Genomic DNA, 18,820 nt, shown 5'->3' with positions numbered 1-18,820 from the left:
GTACCGAGGAAAAACCATGTGAAGACACAGGGAGAAGATGCCGTCTACAAGCAAAAGAGAGAGATCTCAGAAGAAACCAATCCTTGATCTTGGATGTTTAGCCTCCATAACTGTAATAAAATTAATTTCTGTTGTTTAAACCACTCAATCTGTGGTACTCTGTAATGGCAGCTCTAGCAAATGAGTACAACACATACACATTGTCCCTTTTTAACTGGTGGGCACAGAGCTGCCTCATTCTGAAGACTAGAAACTCCTTCTTGGCCTATGTTCTCCAACTCAAAGTCCCAACTGAGAGCCCCAAGGATGCTGGGTCTACTGGGCTGACCGCACCACCCTGGAGTGTGGTGTTGCTCCTTTGGCTCTTGGCTGCTATGGTGAAGTCATCCAAGAAAGCAACACTTTTCTCTTTGAAGTGACTGGTGACTTGCTGAGCAGAGGTCATAGACAGCGAGAGAACACATCATTCATCATAGTCCATTCCCGTGGTGCTTTCGGCTGCATGGGTCGGGAAGAGCACCTGGGTGTACAGTCTTGGATGAAGAAGTGGAAGGAAAATGCTGCGTCCGTGGTGACCCCGGTGTTCTCAGTCCCAGGACAGTGGAGAAAGAGGAGACAGAGGAGAAAGAAGTGGTCTGAGGTGGCAGGAAGGAGGAGAGGTGTCCGACGTGAATCTCAGGACACTTTCCACAGGCGGAAGTGGAGAGCTGTGTCTGGACCAGCGGGGTCTGCAATCCCGATCTTTCTCCGGGCACTTGTGTGTTGGGATTCTCTGGGAGGACAGCATGCAGGCCCCCAAGAGCCCTTCGCCGGGGAAGGCCTCCCTGGGCTACAGTGCAGTGCGGGCGGGCGGGCGCGCCCCCGACACGTCCTCTGGGCGCTGCCCCCTGAGGGCGCGCGCTCGCCCACCCCCGCCCCTGCCCCACGCCGGGCCGGGTGGACCCGGCTTTCGGAGCTGTGCACGCCCCCTCCGTGAGCCGGGACCCCTGGCCGCGCGCGCCCCGCGCCCTCTCCCCGCCCGACGGGCGCGCGCGCTGGCTCCCGCTCCCGCTCCCGCTGGCGGCGGCGGCGGGGATTGTTTTTGTTGTCGCTGAGGCCGGAAGAGCCGCGGGAGCCGGGTCCCTGTCCCCGGGCCGGGCGCCGCCGCCGCCCCTTGCTTAGCGCCCGCGTCTCCGCGGCGCCCCCATAGCGCCAATATTCCGGAGATCAAGCGTTACGCGGCGGCGGTGGCGGCGGCGGCGGCGGCGGCGGGGTCCGGAGCGGGAGGCGCCGGGGACCGCGGCGAGGCGTCCCCCGCCGCCGCCATGGAGGCGCTGGGACCCGGTGAGGAGGACGCTCGGGCCGGGACCAGGACCGGACCCGGGGACGGGTGGGTGGGCGGGCGGGCAGGCAGCTCCCCGTGGCCCCCATCGGCTTGTGCGTGCCTGGGTTGGGCCGTCAGGCCTGGGGGAGGGGGACCCCATTGCACAAGGCGGAGGGAGCTGACCCTGGCCTCGGCGGGGGCGGGTTCCGCGCCCCAGCCTGGATTGCTGAGCCAGTTCTCGAGGTCTAAGGAAGGAACGAGGTCACCGAGGAAGGTGACCCGCGTCCCCAGGTCTCAGGGAGACCCGACCCAACCTCAGGGAGGTGGTCTGTGCTCCAGGGTGGAGGCGAGGCCAGTTTGGGCTTCAGAAGGGACGCGATCTGTGCCAGGTGCGCAGCGGAGGCCTGGCCCGGACCGGACCGGACCGGACCGGACCGGACCGGGAAGGACTCCACCATCTACTACCAGGGGTATTCTTGGCTTGGGGCCGCACCCCTATTTTTCTTTGCACTGACAGACAGTCCAGAGCCCTCAGATAAGGAAGAATGAGAACTTCCCCTAAACACTTCTCATTAGCCCCGAAGGCCAAGGGGCAAAGTGTCCACCCTTTCTCAAAGGCCCTGAAGTCTTGGGGAGTGTGGTCTTCTGCCTCTGTCTACCTGTCAGTCTGTGCAAGAGACCCAGAGTGGTCTGTCGTAGCTCCTCAGTGACAGGCGAGTTACCAGCCAGAGGCTCCAGCTCAGGCTTTAATACTCCGAGTATCTTCTAATTGGGTTAGAAGTAGTTGTGAGGATCAAATGAAGGAGAAAGTGCTTTGGAAACTGTATTATGAATGGCCTCTGGTTATCTCCCCGACTCTGCCCAAACAAGAAGAACCATTCCAAGTTGTAACAAATGCCCTGCAGATTGGAGTCTGCTGCTCCCACCTGGAACCCCAACAAGTTTCTGATGTCTTGGCTAAGTAGGGCAGGGTTTAGGGGCTGTGTTAGAATTAACTTTAATATCATACCTTACCTACATAGTAGACTTAGTTGTAGAGCATTTCATTTTTTTAGCGCATAGAAAACTCAGTCTACAATTTGAGTTTGGAAACTTTGCAAGTTTGTTTACTTGAAACTTGTTTACATAGCTGAATGATTCAACTCCACTTTAATTTGCTGCTTAGAGTATTTTTTTTAAGTCTTTATTGAATTTATTACAGTATTGCTTCTGTTTTATGTTTTGGTTTTTTGGCCACGAGGCATGTGGGATCTTAGCTCCTGGACCAGGGATCCAACCCCCCACCCCCTGCACTGGAAGGCGAAGTCTTAACCACTGGACTGCCCGGGAAGTCCCTAGAGTTTTGGGGTTTTTTTAAAATTAATTAATTTATTTTGGCTGCTTTGGTTCTTCGTTGCTGTGCATGGCTTTCTCTAGTTGGAGTGAGCAGGGGCTACTCTTCGTTGTGGTGCGTGGGCTTCTCGTTGCGGTGGCTTCTCTTGTTGCGGAGCACGGGCTCTAGGCACGCGGGCTTCAGTAGTTGTGGCTCGCGGGCTCTAAAGCACAGGCTCAGTAGTTGTGGCGCACGGGCTTAGTTGCTCCGAGGCATGTAGGATCTTCCCGGACCAGGGCTCAAACCCGTGTCCCCTGCATTGGCAGGCGGATTCTTAACCACTGCGCCACCAGGGAAGCCCCTTAGAGTATTTTTTAAAGGACTTCGTAGTCAAATTTCATATGCCTTTTAAAAATAAATTGGTTTTGTCACATTAATATTATTTGATAAACCTCAGTGTATTACACCGGGTTACTTCAGCTATGTCCCCTGGCTAAAGGCATGATCAGGTCTTTAGGAATGTAACAGACTTCTGTTCAAATCCAATCTAGTAATTTAATAGTTGTATAACCTTGGGCAAATTACTTAATTCCTTTGAACTTTCATTTCCGCATCTATAAAATAAGGGTAATAATAATTATGTGCTGCAAGATTGTTGTGAGACTGAAATAATGTAATGTATGTGGGAAGTCTTGTTGTAGATAGTAATGCATTGGAGATACTCAACAAATGTTTCTTCCCTCCCTCCCCTGCTAGAAAGTCATAATTGAATCAACTGTTGCATTTATGAGCTGATATTGAAAGAGACTATGTAACTGTGTATACAAACCAAATTTCTCATGGAATAGATCAACCTGGCGGTGTTAGGAACATCCCAGGGACTCTCTTTTTGGTTTGATTTTAGATTTTGCAGGACTTATCATTTCACCCAGGATTGAGGAAAATTAATTCTCACTAACCACATTTATAAGACACTAATGAATAAGCCACAATGTCATGTAGATCTTTTCCGTTGACTGGAATATTTTCTTGCCTGCTGTCTAGCAAACTCCTTTTTTGGTGTCACAGTACCTTGGAAACCCAATTAATAACAAGAAGCTGCTTGCTGAGCATGGAATTAGAGCAAAGGGAGTTGATAGTCTTGTGGGATATTTCATCCAGGCTAAGAACCTAGAGAAGCTTTCCTGCTTCTTTGTTAAAGCACATGGATCTAGTGCTCTGTTCCCTCCTAGCTTGAACAATCATTGAAGCATGTTTAGTCTTGCTCTGCTCTCCCTCACCCAATTTCGATTTCTGACAACAGTAACTTGGAAATAAATATATTTAATTATATTACCATTTATTTTGCTTATATTAATAGTAATATTGATTTTTACAGTGCTTTACAGTTTGGAAAGTGCTTTCTTAGCTGTTAGCTCATTTAATTCTCTGTGAGGTAGGCAAGGCAGGTATGATCCCCATTTTACAGATGAGAAAAGAGGTTCAGAGAGCTTAAGTGACTTTATCAAGGTCTCAAGGCTGAGTGGTGAGGGTGAGTCTGGGTCATCTGACTCCTAGTCTAATGCCCTCCTCTTCTATTAAGCTGACTTCATCTAATCTCTGTTGAGTCATATTTGTTACCTTTTTGGAAGATGTCATTCTCTGACTTTGTCACCAAGTTTTGAAGACGCTCCCCACATGAAGACCTTTGAGCAATAACTATAATATTTATGCAAGCGCAATCATAATAGCTAACATGTATCGAGTGCTTACCATTGTGAAGCACCATGTTAAGCCTTTTATATACATTGTCTCATGAGATCCTCACAGTAGCCTTATGAGATGGATGCTATTATTATCATACCTCCTCCATTTTATAGATAAGGAAACTGATGCACAGATTGGCTAAGAAACTGGCCCTAGGTCATGCAGTTAGGGAGTGGTAAAACCAGGACTGAAACTCAGGCAGTTTGGTTCCAGAGCCTTAGCCACTGTGATTTATTTCTTCATAAGTCGTTTGATAAATTCAAAGAAACCAGCTTTGGGGATGAACAATTTTAGAATATATCTTTCTAAATAAGTCTTCTAAACTTATTAAAAGGAATGATCACTCACCTTCTAACTTTTCTCTCTTGCCATGGAAAAGAAACACACTCTGCTTTTCTCCACTTCTTAATCCCTTTCCTTCATTTCTTCTGCCTCTGCCTCTTTAAAGGGCATCAAGTACTTTAGAGAGGTATAGATGCCATAGGATTGTGAAGTAAATTGGAGAAGAAAAAGCCCTGAACTGGAGTTAGGAGACCTAGTCTAGACATACGTCCTTAGGCAAGTCATTTGATCCAAATTTCTGTTTGCAAATTTCTGTCATAAAGCTGGATTTGCGATACAAAGATTGCTTAAGCATATCTTGGAATATTCAGGGCTGACTTTTCTATATGATTTAATTGGGTTAATTCAGTATGCCTGTCTACCTCTGATATTATTTATTATCTGCTTCTCACCTTGTTTATAAATGCCGTATCACACCAAGAGTAGATCCCCTTGTTCACCAGAAGTGGAACTCAACTCCAAGGAATAATATTTTTAGTATAAATTAAGTGCTTTTTTGTTTTAATGAAAAGATAACCGTCAATTCTTTTGTTTTAGAAATGACTAGGTTTCTGTTTAGTTTCTACCTGGATCTGCTACAGGGATTATTGGTACTGTTCAGTTCAACGTTTATTGAATAACTACAATGTGCTCGTCATTGAATTAGGTATTGAGATAACAACGAACTGGAAGTCCATTTCTTGTAAGAGTTTGCAGTCTAGTGAAGGAGACAGTAATTTAACAAGTTGTTTCTAGGTACTTGTCCTAAGTGCTCCCTTATACAGAAGGTCTTGGGAACACAGAAGATGCATCCTCCAGCCTGGGAGATTCTGGAAAGGCTTTCCAAGGAGGTTGCACTCAACCTGAGTTTTGAAGGATGAGTATAATTTAGGGGAAGAAGGAACAGTGAATTTAATACGTGAAAAGATTTTCAGGACTTTAAGAATTAGTAGGTGGTGATCTGTCAACACAAATTTCATTAAAGTGTTTGCTTTGATTTTCCTAAGTGATGTTGGACAGAACAGCTTCTTGCTTCAAAGTTTTCTCTCCTTAGTGAATTGTCTTTGTTCTTGGTGAAATACCATTGCAACAAGAAAACCTGTTGTAACTTTCCTTTGTAAACACAGCTCACTTTACTCAACACCTATTCATAGCAGAAAAGATGTTTATTTTTTAGGCCAGTGTCCATTTGACATTATAATCAAAAAGGAGTAAGATTTTCTGTAGACAGATATTTCCCAGACTGTGTTTCCCTAAATCCTTATCTACTGAGTATTGATAGATGTTTGATTTTAAAAACAGAGAGAGGGACTTCCCTGATGGTCCAGCGGTTAAGACTTCGCATTCCAGTGCAGGGGGTGCGGGTTTGATCCCTGGTTGGGAGCTAGGATCCCACATGCCTAGCGGACAAAAAACCAAAACATAAAACAGAAGCAGTATTATAACAAATTCAATAAAGACTTTAAAAATGACCCACATCAGGGGCTTCCCTGGTGGCGCAGTGGTTAAGAATCCACCTGCCAATGCAGGGGACACGGGTTCAAACCCTGGTCAAGGAAGATCCCACATGCGGCGGAGCAACTAAGCCCCCACAACTACTGAGCCTGCGCTCTAGAGCTCGCGAGCCACAACTACTGAAGCCCGCGCACCTAGAGCCCGTGCTCCGCAACAAGAGAAGCTGCCGCAATGAGAAGCCTGTGCACCGCAACGAAGAGTAGCCCCCGCTTGCTGCAACTAGAGAAGGCCTGCGCACAGCAATGAAGACCCAACGCAGCCACAAATAAATAAATAAAATAAATAAATTTATATTAAGAAAATGGCCCACATCAAAAAAAAAAATCTAAAAAAATAAATAAAAACAGAAAGAGTGTGTGTGTGTGTGGGTGTGTTCTAGGGAAAAGCAAGTTAGGTAAATGATGAGTTAAAGTTTAACAGGTTTATTTATTACATGACTTAGAGAATTTAACATGATAGTATACATTGGAATTTTAAGCAGGGGAGGGAATATGCAGTTTCTTTAACTTATGGAATCCTTTCTTTTTATGGACTATCTTGTGAACCATCAATGGAATAATTTGGAATGACTGCCGTATCTAGACCAGGGTTTCTCAGCCTCAGTACTGTTTTGTTTTTTTTTAATTTTATTTTTTTAAAATTTATTTATTTTTGGCTGCGTTGGGTCTTCGTTGCTGTGCACGGGCTTTCTCTAGTTGTGGCGAGCAGGGGCTACTCTTCGTTGCGGTGCGCGTGCTTCTTATTGCGGTGGCTTCTCTTGTGGCAGAACATGGGTTCTAGGCGCACAGGCTTTAGTAGTTGTGGCACGCGGGCTCAGTAGTTGTGGCGCATGGGCTTAGTTGCTCTGAGGCATGTGGGATCTTCCTGGACCAGGGATCAAACCCATGTCCCAGGCATTGGCAGGTGGATTCTTAACCGCTGTGCCACCAGGGAAGTCCCAGCCTCAGTACTGTTTGATACTTTGGACTGAATACTTCTTTGTTTTGGGGGGCTGACCTGTGCATTATAGGATGTTTAGCTGTATCCCTGGCCCCTACTCACTACATGTCAGTATCACTCCCCAATTTGTGACAACCAAAAACGTCTCCAGACATTTGCCAAATGTTTACTGGGGAACAAAAGCTACCCCAGGTTGAGAACCACTTGTCTAGACTGTAAGTTCCTTGAAGGCAGAGGCTCTGTCTTTTTCCTGAGTCCACAGTACATGTTAGACATATAATAAATGAATAAATGTTTGTTGAAGAAATGAACTAGATCTTGATCAGGAAACATCAGACTGTCCAGATTTTTAAAATATCACGTTATAAGCAAGAAAGTCTAGCATTATTGGTGTTGTTTCACTATGTAAGTTAGCAATTAAATTGATAAATATAGCTGCTGTTTAATCTCCTACAGTCTGTACAAACTATAATAATACAGGCTAATTTATGGAGGATTAATGGATCATCTTCAGCCTGAACTGGTGATGGCCCCCAGAGTTTAGAGATAGTTTTATTTATTTATTTATTTAATAAATTTATTTATTTATTTTTGGCTGCGTTGGGTCTTCGTTGCTGCGCAGGGGCTTTCTCTAGTTGCGGCGAGCAGGGGCTGCTGTTCATTGCGGTGCGCAGGCTTCTTATTGTGGTGGCTTCTCTTGTTGCAGAGCACAGGCTCTAGGCACGCGGGCTTCAGTAGTTGTGGCACGTGGGCTTCAGTAGTTGTGGCACGTGGGCTTCAGTAGTTGTGACACGTGGGCTCTAGAGTGCAGGCTCAGTTGTGGTGCACGGGCTTAGCTGCTCCACTGCATGTGGGATCTTCCCAGACCAGGGCTCCAACCCGTGTCCCCTGCATTGGCAGGCAGATTCTTAATCACCACACCACCAGGGAAGTCCGAGATGGTTTTATTTTTAAATGCATATAATTTTGTAAGCCTAGCTGTAGACCTACTGATGCTGTTAAAAGGTTTTAGACAGTAGATTGCTTCTGAGGGTTCATCATACTGTGTCTAATGTTGACATCCCCCATATTCAGAATAATAACAACATGGCAAAATATTTAGAAATCTAGAGAATCTTAGGTCAAAAAACTTTTGACCTTTGTATATCAGAGTATGTTCAGTGAATAATAAGATCTCAATAATTGTAGCTATTTTTGTTTTGTTTGGGTCGTGCTGCGTGGCTTGTGGGAATTTAGTTCCTGGACCAGGGATTGAACCCCGGTCCTTGGCAGTGAGAGTGCACAGTCCTAACCGCTGGACCACCAGGGAATTTCCAACTGTAGCTATTATCATCATCATCATGATCATGAGGGGAATATTATCCTTCACAAACAAGTAACACATCAAATATCTTTCATTCTCTTCAGGACCTCCAACCAGCCTGTTTCAGCCACCTCGTCGTCCTGGCCTTGGAACTGTTGGAAAACCAATTCGACTGTTAGCCAATCATTTTCAGGTTCAGATTCCTAAAATAGATGTGTATCACTATGACGTGGATATTAAACCAGAAAAACGGCCTCGTAGAGTCAACAGGTAAGGATTAGAAAGAGTAGGCTTCTTATACGTTTAAATACATGTAATTTGTTTATTATGAATCGTATTGTTCTCTAAACTCTTTGAACATGTAGGCTTTTTTTTTTCCTCTAAGATGTTAAGTTTCTTGATAGCAGGTTTGCTGTCTCATACTTGGTTATCCTCCACAGATTCTAGCAGAATGCAGGATACATCATTGTTCAGTCAGTAAATACTTAATGAATGAAGAAGAAAGGTCACTCTTTCACTGTCCAAAGGTAGCAGAAATTTATAAAAATAGGTGAAGCCACTGGTGTCTATGGAAAATAGAACTATCTGGAAATTCAAATTTTATTATCATGTGTTGGTATTGGACATGAGAAAAATATAAGTGTAAAGACAGAAGAATCATCTTGGGGTATTGAAGAACGTAAACTCAGAAGCTCTGTTTAATTCTAGCATTATCCAAGAGGGGTCTAGATAAGATGATTTAAGCATTGTGGTCTGTATGACAGGAATTTACCAATAGTGAATATAGCCCTATAGCAGATGTTCTTACAGTGTGCTGAGATCACCCACTTTCCTTTTCTCTGTTTTCATGCTGTGATATTCAGGCAGTCCTTAATATTATAGTTCTTGCCTTTCCAAGGATGCTCTTGCTGTCAAGTGAAGTATTTCTTTGTGGCTTGGTTTTTTTTTCTCATTACAGATCAATTATTTGGCTTTCTGGTATAGTTCAATCTCATGCAAGCCCTTAATTGTTTGGCTGTTGTATAACTGAAATCAATAATAACAGAAGTGGTGGCAATGGCTAATATTGATCCATTTGACATATATTCTGTTGGATGCTCATTGTGTATCAGGTATTGTTCTATGTTCTGGGAATACAACATGAACAAACAGGCAAAAGTTCCTACCCTTGAGGAACTTATATTCTAATGGGGGAAAAGTCCAAAAATAAATGAATAAGCAAACAAAACATATTATTTGTTAGTTGATGATAACTGCTGTGAAGAAAAATAAAACAGGGATGGAAGATAGGGATGGAGGATGGGCCACTGATTTTACATATATATATATATATACACACACACATACATATAGTATATATAGTATTTATGTATATTGTAAATACGTATATATTTTGTATATATGTTACATATATATTATGTAAGATGTTTGTGTGAATGCATGTGTATGTATATATATGGGTACACGCACACACATATATATGTAATATTTTAATAGTATAGTTAGGGAAGAGCTCACTGAAAAGTGACATTTGAGGAGAAACCTAGAGGAGGTGAGGGATATCTACATGACAAGAGTCCCAGGCAGAGGCAGCAGCTTGCGTGGTATATTCAAGGAATAGCAGATAAAGCCTGTATTGCTGGAGTGAGTGAGGGGGAGAGTGATAGAGAAACTCCAAAGGGCCTTATCATTGCAGAGGCTTGTAGGCGGTCATAGAACTTTAGTGTTTACTCTGATTAGATAGGTTTTGAGTAGACATTTGATATGACTAACTTAGATTTTTAATGGATCATTTTGGCTGCTGTGTTGAAAATGAACCCTAGCAGGTAAGGGTGAAAAGCAGGGAAATCAATTAGGAGGCATGTGTAATGATTCAGGTGAAAAATGATGGTGGCTTGAACTTGGGTAGTAAAAGTGATAGTGATAAAAACTGGTCAGAGACTACAGATATTTTCAAGGTAGTGTCAACAAGATTTGTTGATGGATTGAACAGGAGGTATGAAAGAAATGACTCATCATTGATTCCAGGGTTTTTGTCCTGAGCGGATGGAAAGATGGAGTTGCCATTTATCGGGCCGGGGAAAACTATGGGAGAGGCCAACAGGGTTGACAGATCAGGATATCTGTTTTTTGGCCATGTTAGGATAGAGATGTCTATTGGACATCCCAGTGAAGATGTTGAGCAGGAAGTTGAATACATGAGGTTGGACTCAGCAGAAAGGTCCAGGCTGGAGACAAACATTTGAAAGTCATCAGCATATTGGTGGTAAAGCCATGAGACTGGGTGAGACCATGTAGGAAGTGAGTGTGGTTAAAGAAAATAAGATTTCAAGACTGAGTCCTGAGGTAACTCAATACTTACAAATGGGGAGATGAGGAAGAATCAGCACGGAGACTGGCATGGAGAGGCCACTGGGATGAGAGATAACCAGGGCAGAGTGAGGAGGCAAGGGAAGAAGATGTTTTAAGCTGAAAGAATTGATCGTCTAATGTTTGAGGAGCATTGAATTTCGCAATGTGGAGCTCACTGGGGAGCTTGATAAGAGTAGCTTTGGTGGAGGAAAAGCCTCACTAGAGAAGATTGAAGAGAGAAAGGAGAAGAGCAATTAGAGACAGCTCTGTCAAGGGATTTTGATGCAATGGGGAGCAGAGAAATGGAATGTTCAGACGAGGAGGAAATGGGATCAGGAAATTTCAATTTTTTTTTAAGATGAAGAAATTATAGCATATTTATATGCTGAAGGCAGTAATTCAGTAGAGTGGAAAAATTTGATGATTCAGGAGAGAGGAAGATTCCTGGAGTGTTATCCTTGAGCATACCAGAGTAAGTAGGCTGGTTAGCAGCCATTTAGTCTTGTCCAAAATATCGATAAGACATTTGGTCTACGTCAAAAGGTCCCTGAAATTTGGTCCTATTCAAAACGTCCGTGAGCATATTTGGCCCATGCCAAATTTTTGTTTTGGACAGAAGTGAATATCAAGGACCTTTTGGTGTGGACCAAATGTCTCCATGGACATTTTGGACAGGACCAAATATGACCAAATATCAAGGACCTTTTAGGATGGACCAAATGTCTTATGAATGTTTTGGACAGGATCAAATGTCCTGCAAGCAGTAGGCTTATTGCATGACAAGCACTGTTCTAAATATTCTGTGTCTATTTATTCACTTAATACGACAACTTTTGTGGTGGGTGTTATGATTACCATAATTTTACAAATGAAGAAACAGATTTGAGAGATTAAGTAACTTGTCCAACATCATACAGCTCTGCCACTTAATCATTGTGTGACCAGGGGCAGTTTACTTACCCATTCTGAATTTTTATTTTTTCTCTTTAATATGAGGACAATAATTATTGCCCTGCTTGTCTCACAAGGTTGTTGTGAAGGTTAAATGAGAATAGAGGTGAAAATATGTTTTTTACTGTAAAACTTTATGGTTACATTTTAAGAAAGTAAGATAAATTACCCTTCCAGTCTGAAAATATACTGTTCTTTTTTTTTTTTTTTTATAAATAAGCTCAAGCCTCTTGTCAGTTAACAACAGCCTGTATTTATTTATTTTTTATTTTTATTTATTTATTTATTTATTATTTTTGGCTGTGTTGGGTCTTCATTTCTGTGCGAGGGCTTTCTCTAGTTGCGGCGAGTGGGGGCCACTCTTCATCGTGGTGCGCGGGCCTCTCACTGTCGCGGCCTCTCTTGTTGCGGAGCACAGGCTCCAGACGCGCAGGCTCAGTAGTTGTGGCTCACGGGTCCAGTTGCTCTGCGGCATGTGGGATCTTCCCAGACCAGGGCTCAAACCCGTGTCCCCTGCATTGGCAGGCAGATTCTCAACCACTGTGCCACCAGGGAAGCCCCAAATATACTGTTCTTAAGTCAGCTTTTTAAAATTGGGAATGTATGAGACTATATTTCTCCATCAGTTTTTTTCAGTTGCATGATTTGGTTTGAAAACATGTGACTTTCCCACAGATTTCATTTGTAGTAATATTAATGCCTTAGCTAGTTGTGATGTATTTTAAGGTACAGTTCCCCTACATGGGGCTCACTAATGTTGGTAAGACATAGCACCTGACTTTTCATTGACGCTAGCATTCCAAAATCGCACAGACCCAGATCTGTCCATCTTAAACTGTAGACTCTGGTTCCCCCACAGCTGCATTTGTTTCAGAGCCTGCATACAGTGTGATCCGGCATATATGCAGAAACATTTAAATAAAGCTATTCATGCTCGATTGAGAGAAAGGCTTTCTTTCTAAACAGAAAGAAACTACATTGGTAATCTTTACGGAATGAGGATATTTTACGACATTCCCTTTTCTATACTGCTTGGAAGCAGTTTGGAATATAACAAGACAGTATGAAGAATAGTAAATTTCTAGCATTATCAAAGGGGTTGACTTAGTCCTTTGATTTTGATGCATCTTAGATTTATTGATCCCCAGATTTCTGAATTCTGCTCACTCTCTTTTCCAAAGCCAGTATACTTGAATAAGGATGCTTATTTGATAACACACTTATCATTGTTCAGTTATGAACATACCAAACTTAGATACCTAAGACAGGTTATTCTTATAAGGCTCTATTTATCATAGGAGAGGATTTTGGAAAGCAAGAATTTGAGAGGATGCTATAAAGTTTATTCTCTTCTTCCTTTTATTCCCTCCTTTTTGTTGTCATCTCATGATTGCTTTTGTTCACTTGCCTACCTTTCTTTAGTTAACTATTTTTCTAATTACTTGAGTCAGTTGTAACTTTAACTGTTACTTTTTCCAAGGAGTTTTGAACTGAATTTAGATGATTAAGGTATGGTGATAGTTTCCTTACTGTTCACCACCGCTTCTCAGAGCTAACCTACACTATCTCCATTACTGTTAAGGGACGTAGTAGATACAATGGTGCGACACTTCAAGATGCAGGTATTTGGTGATCGGCAGCCTGGCTATGATGGCAAAAGAAACATGTACACAGCACATCCACTGCCAATTGGACGGGAGAGGGTAAGTGTTAACAGCAAGAAATATTGATTAGACATATGTCATTTAGTAGTAATTACATAGGACAACAGTGTTTCCCTTTCTAATAACAATTCAACGCTTAAAGTTGTTTCTCATGCTGATGATAGATTTGTTATTCTGTCCATATTCTCTTGTCCCTTAGTTAACCAATAATTGAGCATTAGAATTTAGGTTGATTATGTCATCTTTACGTATATTCCGGATTTCTCACAGTGTTAAAGTGCCACCTGAATCTGAAGAGTGGAATTTTTATAACTTGTAGAATATTATATAACACCCACTTATGAAAATATTTTTAATACCACAATAACTTAAGACATTTGTTTTAAAAATTTAAAAGCAATACATAAATATATACTCATTATAACCTTATTCAGACAATCTAGAAATGCTATGGTTTCCTGCCTCCCAACGTGCCTGTACCCTCAATCCCATTTTCACTTTCAGAGGAAACTACTATAATAGTTCAGTATATATCCTTTCATATATTTTTTTGTGCCTTAGCTATTTATATATATTCTTTTTTTTTTAAATAAATTTATTTATTTATTTATATTTTTGGCTGCGCGCGGGCTTTCTCTAGTTGCAGTGAGCAGGGGCTACTCTTCGTTTCGGTGCGCGGGCTTCTCATTGTGGTGGCTTCTCTTGTTGCGGAGCTTGGGCTCTAGGCACGTGGGCTTCAGTAGTTGTGGCACGTGGGCTCAGTAGTTGTGGCTCGCGGGCTCTAGAGCGCAGGCTCAGTAGTTGTGGCGCACGGGCTTAGTTGCTCCGTGGCACGTGGGATCTTCCCGGACCAGGGCTCGAACCCGTGTCCCCTGCATTGGCAGGTGGATTCTTAACCACTGCACCACCAGGGAAGTCCCTATATATATATTCTTATTTGTTTGATATTGTTCTATGATTTATTTTTTCATTTAACAATATGCCTGGGAGATCTTTGCATTTCTGTACATTTAAATCTACCTTATTTTTTTAATTCAATTTTTTTATTGTGGTAAAATATATATAACATAAAATTTACTATTTTAACCGTTTTTAAGTGTACAATTCAGTGGCATTAAATATATTCACATTGTTATGCAACTGTGACCACTAGCCATCTCTAGAACTATTCATCATCCCAAACTCAAACTCTGTGCCCATTAAACAATAACTCCCCATTTTCTCCTCCCCTATCCCTGGTAACCGCTATTCTACTTTCTGTATTTATGAATTTAACTATTCTAGGTACCTCATATAAGTGGAATCATATAGTATTTGTCATTTTATGTCTGGCTATTTATTTCACTTAGCATAATGTTTTCAAGGTTCATCCATGTTGTAGCATCTACCTTATTTTTAACTTTACATAATATTCAATATTAAATTATTCCTCTACTGATGCAACGTAGGTTGTTTCCAGTGTTTTGCAATTATAGAAAGTGTTAAACATCCTTATGCATATACTATATGAATATTCCTGGGATGTCTCAGCCTTTGTAAATATGTATGTGTATGTATTTTATGTATTTTTCCTTAGGTTGATATGGAAGTGACCCTTCCAGGTGAGGGTAAAGACCAGACCTTTAAAGTGTCTGTTCAGTGGGTATCAGTTGTGAGCCTTCAGTTGCTTTTAGAAGCTTTGGCTGGGCACTTGAATGAAGTCCCAGATGACTCAGTTCAAGCACTTGATGTTATCACAAGACACCTTCCCTCCATGAGGTTAGTTTGAATTCTTTGCTACAAATGTCAGACTTTTTTTGCTAGGTTGCATTGGAGACATTGAAAGGTTTCTGCATAAGTCATAGTTCAAACTTGGTTTCAGTTTACAAAATTGAGAGTGAAATGAAAGACTCTTTCAAGTTTTTATTGTGAAACATGCAAACTCTTGTTTCTTCAGGTACACTCCAGTGGGTCGCTCCTTTTTCTCACCTCCTGAAGGTTACTACCACCCTCTGGGAGGGGGCAGGGAGGTTTGGTTTGGCTTTCATCAGTCTGTGAGACCTGCCATGTGGAATATGATGCTGAATATTGATGGTAGGTGGAACTCTCTTTACCCTTTACTCTTTTGGCTGGTTTTTTGGTCTTTTCCCTTTCCCTGAAGCTAAGTATCCTTCTCTGTTTGTTAGTATCTGCAACTGCTTTCTACCGGGCTCAGCCTATCATTGAGTTCATGTGTGAGGTTTTAGACATTCAGAACATCAATGAACAGACCAAACCTCTAACAGACTCCCAGCGTGTCAAGTTTACCAAAGAAATCAGAGGTAGGAATTTGCATTACTGTGGTCTTGGAGAGGCAGCTCAGCATGGTGCAAGGAACATGGTCTTGCAGTCAGACACACCTGGGCATCAATCCCATTCCTGCCAGTTCTATCATTGGGACTTTGGGCAAGTTATTTAACCACTGTGAGCCTTAGTTTATTCATCTCTAAGATAAAGATAATGTGTATCTTGTAAGATTGTTGTGAGAATTAAATGCAACTAAGTGCATAAAGCTTCTTTATACAGTAGCACAGTACCTGGCACATGTCGGGAACTTAGTAACTGTTACTTTTACTTACTTGAAAACTTCCATTTTAATAAAATAACACAAGTTCATTTATTCTCAGAGTTTCTTTGCTTCTTTACCTGTTAGCTATCTTCTCTCATTATACCATAAGCTTCATTAGGGCTATCTCCAGACCCAAGAATAAGCACCAAAACATAGTTGATGCTTGATAGATACTTATTGAATGAAGTAATACATCAAAGTAGGTTGCAAGTCTTAAGTCATCTGGGTTCTAATTTTTTCTGCTTGGCTGAGGCTTTTTTGCCTATGCATGATGAAATTGTTCCCATATCCTTGCAACTTTTGTCCTGTACAATGCTATGCCTTTCTGAAGACAACCTTTGAGTATTTTCTTGTCACTGTGATTTTAATTAATACTGCTCTTTTGACTGTTTTGACTTCAGGTCTTAAAGTTGAGGTGACCCACTGTGGACAGATGAAACGAAAATATCGAGTGTGTAATGTGACTAGACGGCCAGCCAGTCATCAGACGTATGTTAACCACATCTAAAATTGTACCATTATATTTTTTGTAACAAAGGAAGCTACTATAATAATTTGAGAAATTGGTATCCCATATTGTAATTTAAAAAATCACCTAGATCTTCACTTTAAAGCACCGAAGCTTTAAAAATGTTTTAAGGGACTTCCCTGGTGGTCCATTGGTTAAGACTCCACGCTTCTACTGCAGGGAGCTCAGGTTTGATCTCTGGTCAAGGAACTAAGATCCTGCATGCCACATGCCGCACACAGCGCGGTCAAAAAAATAAAAACTAAAAATAAATAAAATAGAAAATGTTTTAAATATTTTTGATAGAAATATTTATAAAACATATTGCATGCCTTTAATTCATTTCACCTCTTTTTTTTTTTTTGTAAGTGTAATTATGATCCAGCCAGTTTTTCTTTCTCTTTTTTAAAAAATATTTATTTCTCTATTTGGTTGCACCGGGTCTTAGTTGCAGCTCGCCGGCTTCTTTAGTTGCGGCACACGGGCTCCTTAGTTGTGGCCTGTGAACTCTTAGTTGTGGCATGCATGTGGGATCTAGTTCCCTAACCAAGGATCGAACCCGGGCCCCCTGCATTGGGAGCACAGATCTTATCCACTGCGCCACCAGGGAAGTCATTTCACCTCTTAAACAGAGTATGCTAAACATAGATCAACTTTTATATAATGATGCAGAGTCATCATTATGAACATCATTTATTCTAGTGTTGTAATTCTCAATGCATGGCCTGAAGGATCTATTAAGGCCTGTAAGTCATAAAAGCTGTCATGGGAAGATATATATTGCTTTGTGCTTTATGTGGATTTTTCTCCCCCCTTTTGTAGCTAGCTGTCACTTCTTCCAGCTGTCAGTGTGTATGGTATGCCTCCAGCAGCACATTCATTTGTGCTCATGCAATCTCAGTTTTCTAATCACCCACCTTCTAGTCCACTGTGAGCTATACCTAATGAGAAAATATATATTAAAGTGCTTTTTAAATTACCATATATGTAAGTTTTATTCTTGTAATCAAGATCATTAAACTCATGTCTGACATAAATATGAATATTGGTTTTTCTAAGTAAAGAGCATAAACTTAACTATATTAACTTTACATTATTTTCCTCACTCAGAAGGCTTTTTCAAACAAGTGTACATCAAAATCACCTGGAGGGCTTTGTTCTAGATAACTGAAATTTTGGGGTGGCCTCTGGATAAATGTAGTATATAAATTCAGTCTGATTTGAATAAATTCTTCAGTATGAACTCATGTACACATCACATGAATTTCTTGAGTTGTAAAGTGATGTTCCATATATTCTTCATGTTATACCATTGACTTCATTCTCTAAGGAAAAAAAATGAAGTCACTATTGAGAATTATAGCATTTGTTTCAAAAAGAACTATCTTTCTCATTATATAATTACTTCACAGTACCCTGTAAGAATAACTATACTTATAGAACTATATCATCTTTGCATGAAAATTAAAAGCACATACATTTAAATATCACATAGGTGATCCTCACTGCATTATTACTTTGTGGGCCATTAACAGCTAAGAAAGCAAGATTAAAGTAATTATTGTGCCAAGTGTTTGAGATAATTTGTCCACTGGAAGAGCGAAATCAGGAGAGTCTCTTAAATCCTGCTCCCCAGTTTATACCAAATATCTTGACACAGTCTCAAGTTCATGTATCTGGTCTTGTGGCCTCCAAATCCACATATGTTTGTCCTGGTTTGGGGATCTGAAGATGTGGCCCCAGTAACTGTGCTACATTCATTTTATCAAAAGTTATCTTAAGTTATCATCTGTGGATGACCCAGGACCTTATTTGAATTTACTCATCTCTAAGAAGCCAGCAAGAGATTGTATTTGTATCTGTAGGTGTTAACTGACCTCTCTAGTAAGTCTGTGTATTTTCTGGTTCTGCGGCTTCTTCTTGATTTAAATTCTTTTTCCATTTTAATTAAAAATGTTCTCATCTTAGCTTCAACAAACAAACATGGAAAATTCCAACAAAATCGCTATCCTGATTAAACCCTAAAATGGCTTAAGTGAAAATGGGCAAATAAAGATTGACCTTTTTTTTTAAGTCAAGGTAGAAAATGTTAGTAGGCTTTTGTTTGTTTGCTTATTTGAAAAAAAAAAAAGAACTTGAAGAAATTTCTAAAAAGACATTCTCTTTTATAGTTTTCCCTTACAGCTAGAAAATGGGCAAGCAATGGAATGTACAGTAGCTCAATATTTTAAGCAAAAGTATAGTCTGCAACTGAAATACCCGCATCTTCCCTGTCTCCAGGTGGGACAAGAACAAAAGCATACATACTTGCCACTTGAG

The 18,820-nt window shown here is 41.3% G+C and overlaps 1 protein-coding gene across 2 annotated transcripts in view; it reads left to right on the top strand.

The window, feature by feature from the left end:
* The first annotated feature begins 1,104 nt into the window (after nt 1–1,104).
* The window catches only part of LOC133088748 (protein argonaute-4), a 34,929-nt gene continuing 17,213 nt past the window's right edge, over nt 1,105–18,820 (top strand). Inside the window, exons 1-8 of one of the 2 annotated variants that reach the window (XM_061186800.1) lie at nt 1,105–1,323; nt 8,544–8,709; nt 13,325–13,445; nt 14,983–15,164; nt 15,343–15,479; nt 15,572–15,706; nt 16,395–16,482; nt 18,673–18,820. In XM_061186800.1, the coding sequence (XP_061042783.1) occupies nt 1,305–1,323; nt 8,544–8,709; nt 13,325–13,445; nt 14,983–15,164; nt 15,343–15,479; nt 15,572–15,706; nt 16,395–16,482; nt 18,673–18,820 (996 nt within the window). In that variant the 5' untranslated portion in view covers nt 1,105–1,304. Of the gene's footprint in view, nt 1,324–1,747; nt 1,774–8,543; nt 8,710–13,324; nt 13,446–14,982; nt 15,165–15,342; nt 15,480–15,571; nt 15,707–16,394; nt 16,483–18,672 lie in introns of those variants that run through there. The other variant, XM_061186801.1, reaches the window with a different exon arrangement.

Source organism: Eubalaena glacialis, chromosome 3 (assembly GCF_028564815.1).
Source record: "Eubalaena glacialis isolate mEubGla1 chromosome 3, mEubGla1.1.hap2.+ XY, whole genome shotgun sequence".
In the NCBI taxonomy this organism is placed as follows: Eukaryota; Metazoa; Chordata; class Mammalia; order Artiodactyla; family Balaenidae; genus Eubalaena; species Eubalaena glacialis.
The sequence above is the reverse complement of the archived record's forward strand: the minus strand, read 5'-3'. Positions and strand labels throughout refer to the sequence as shown.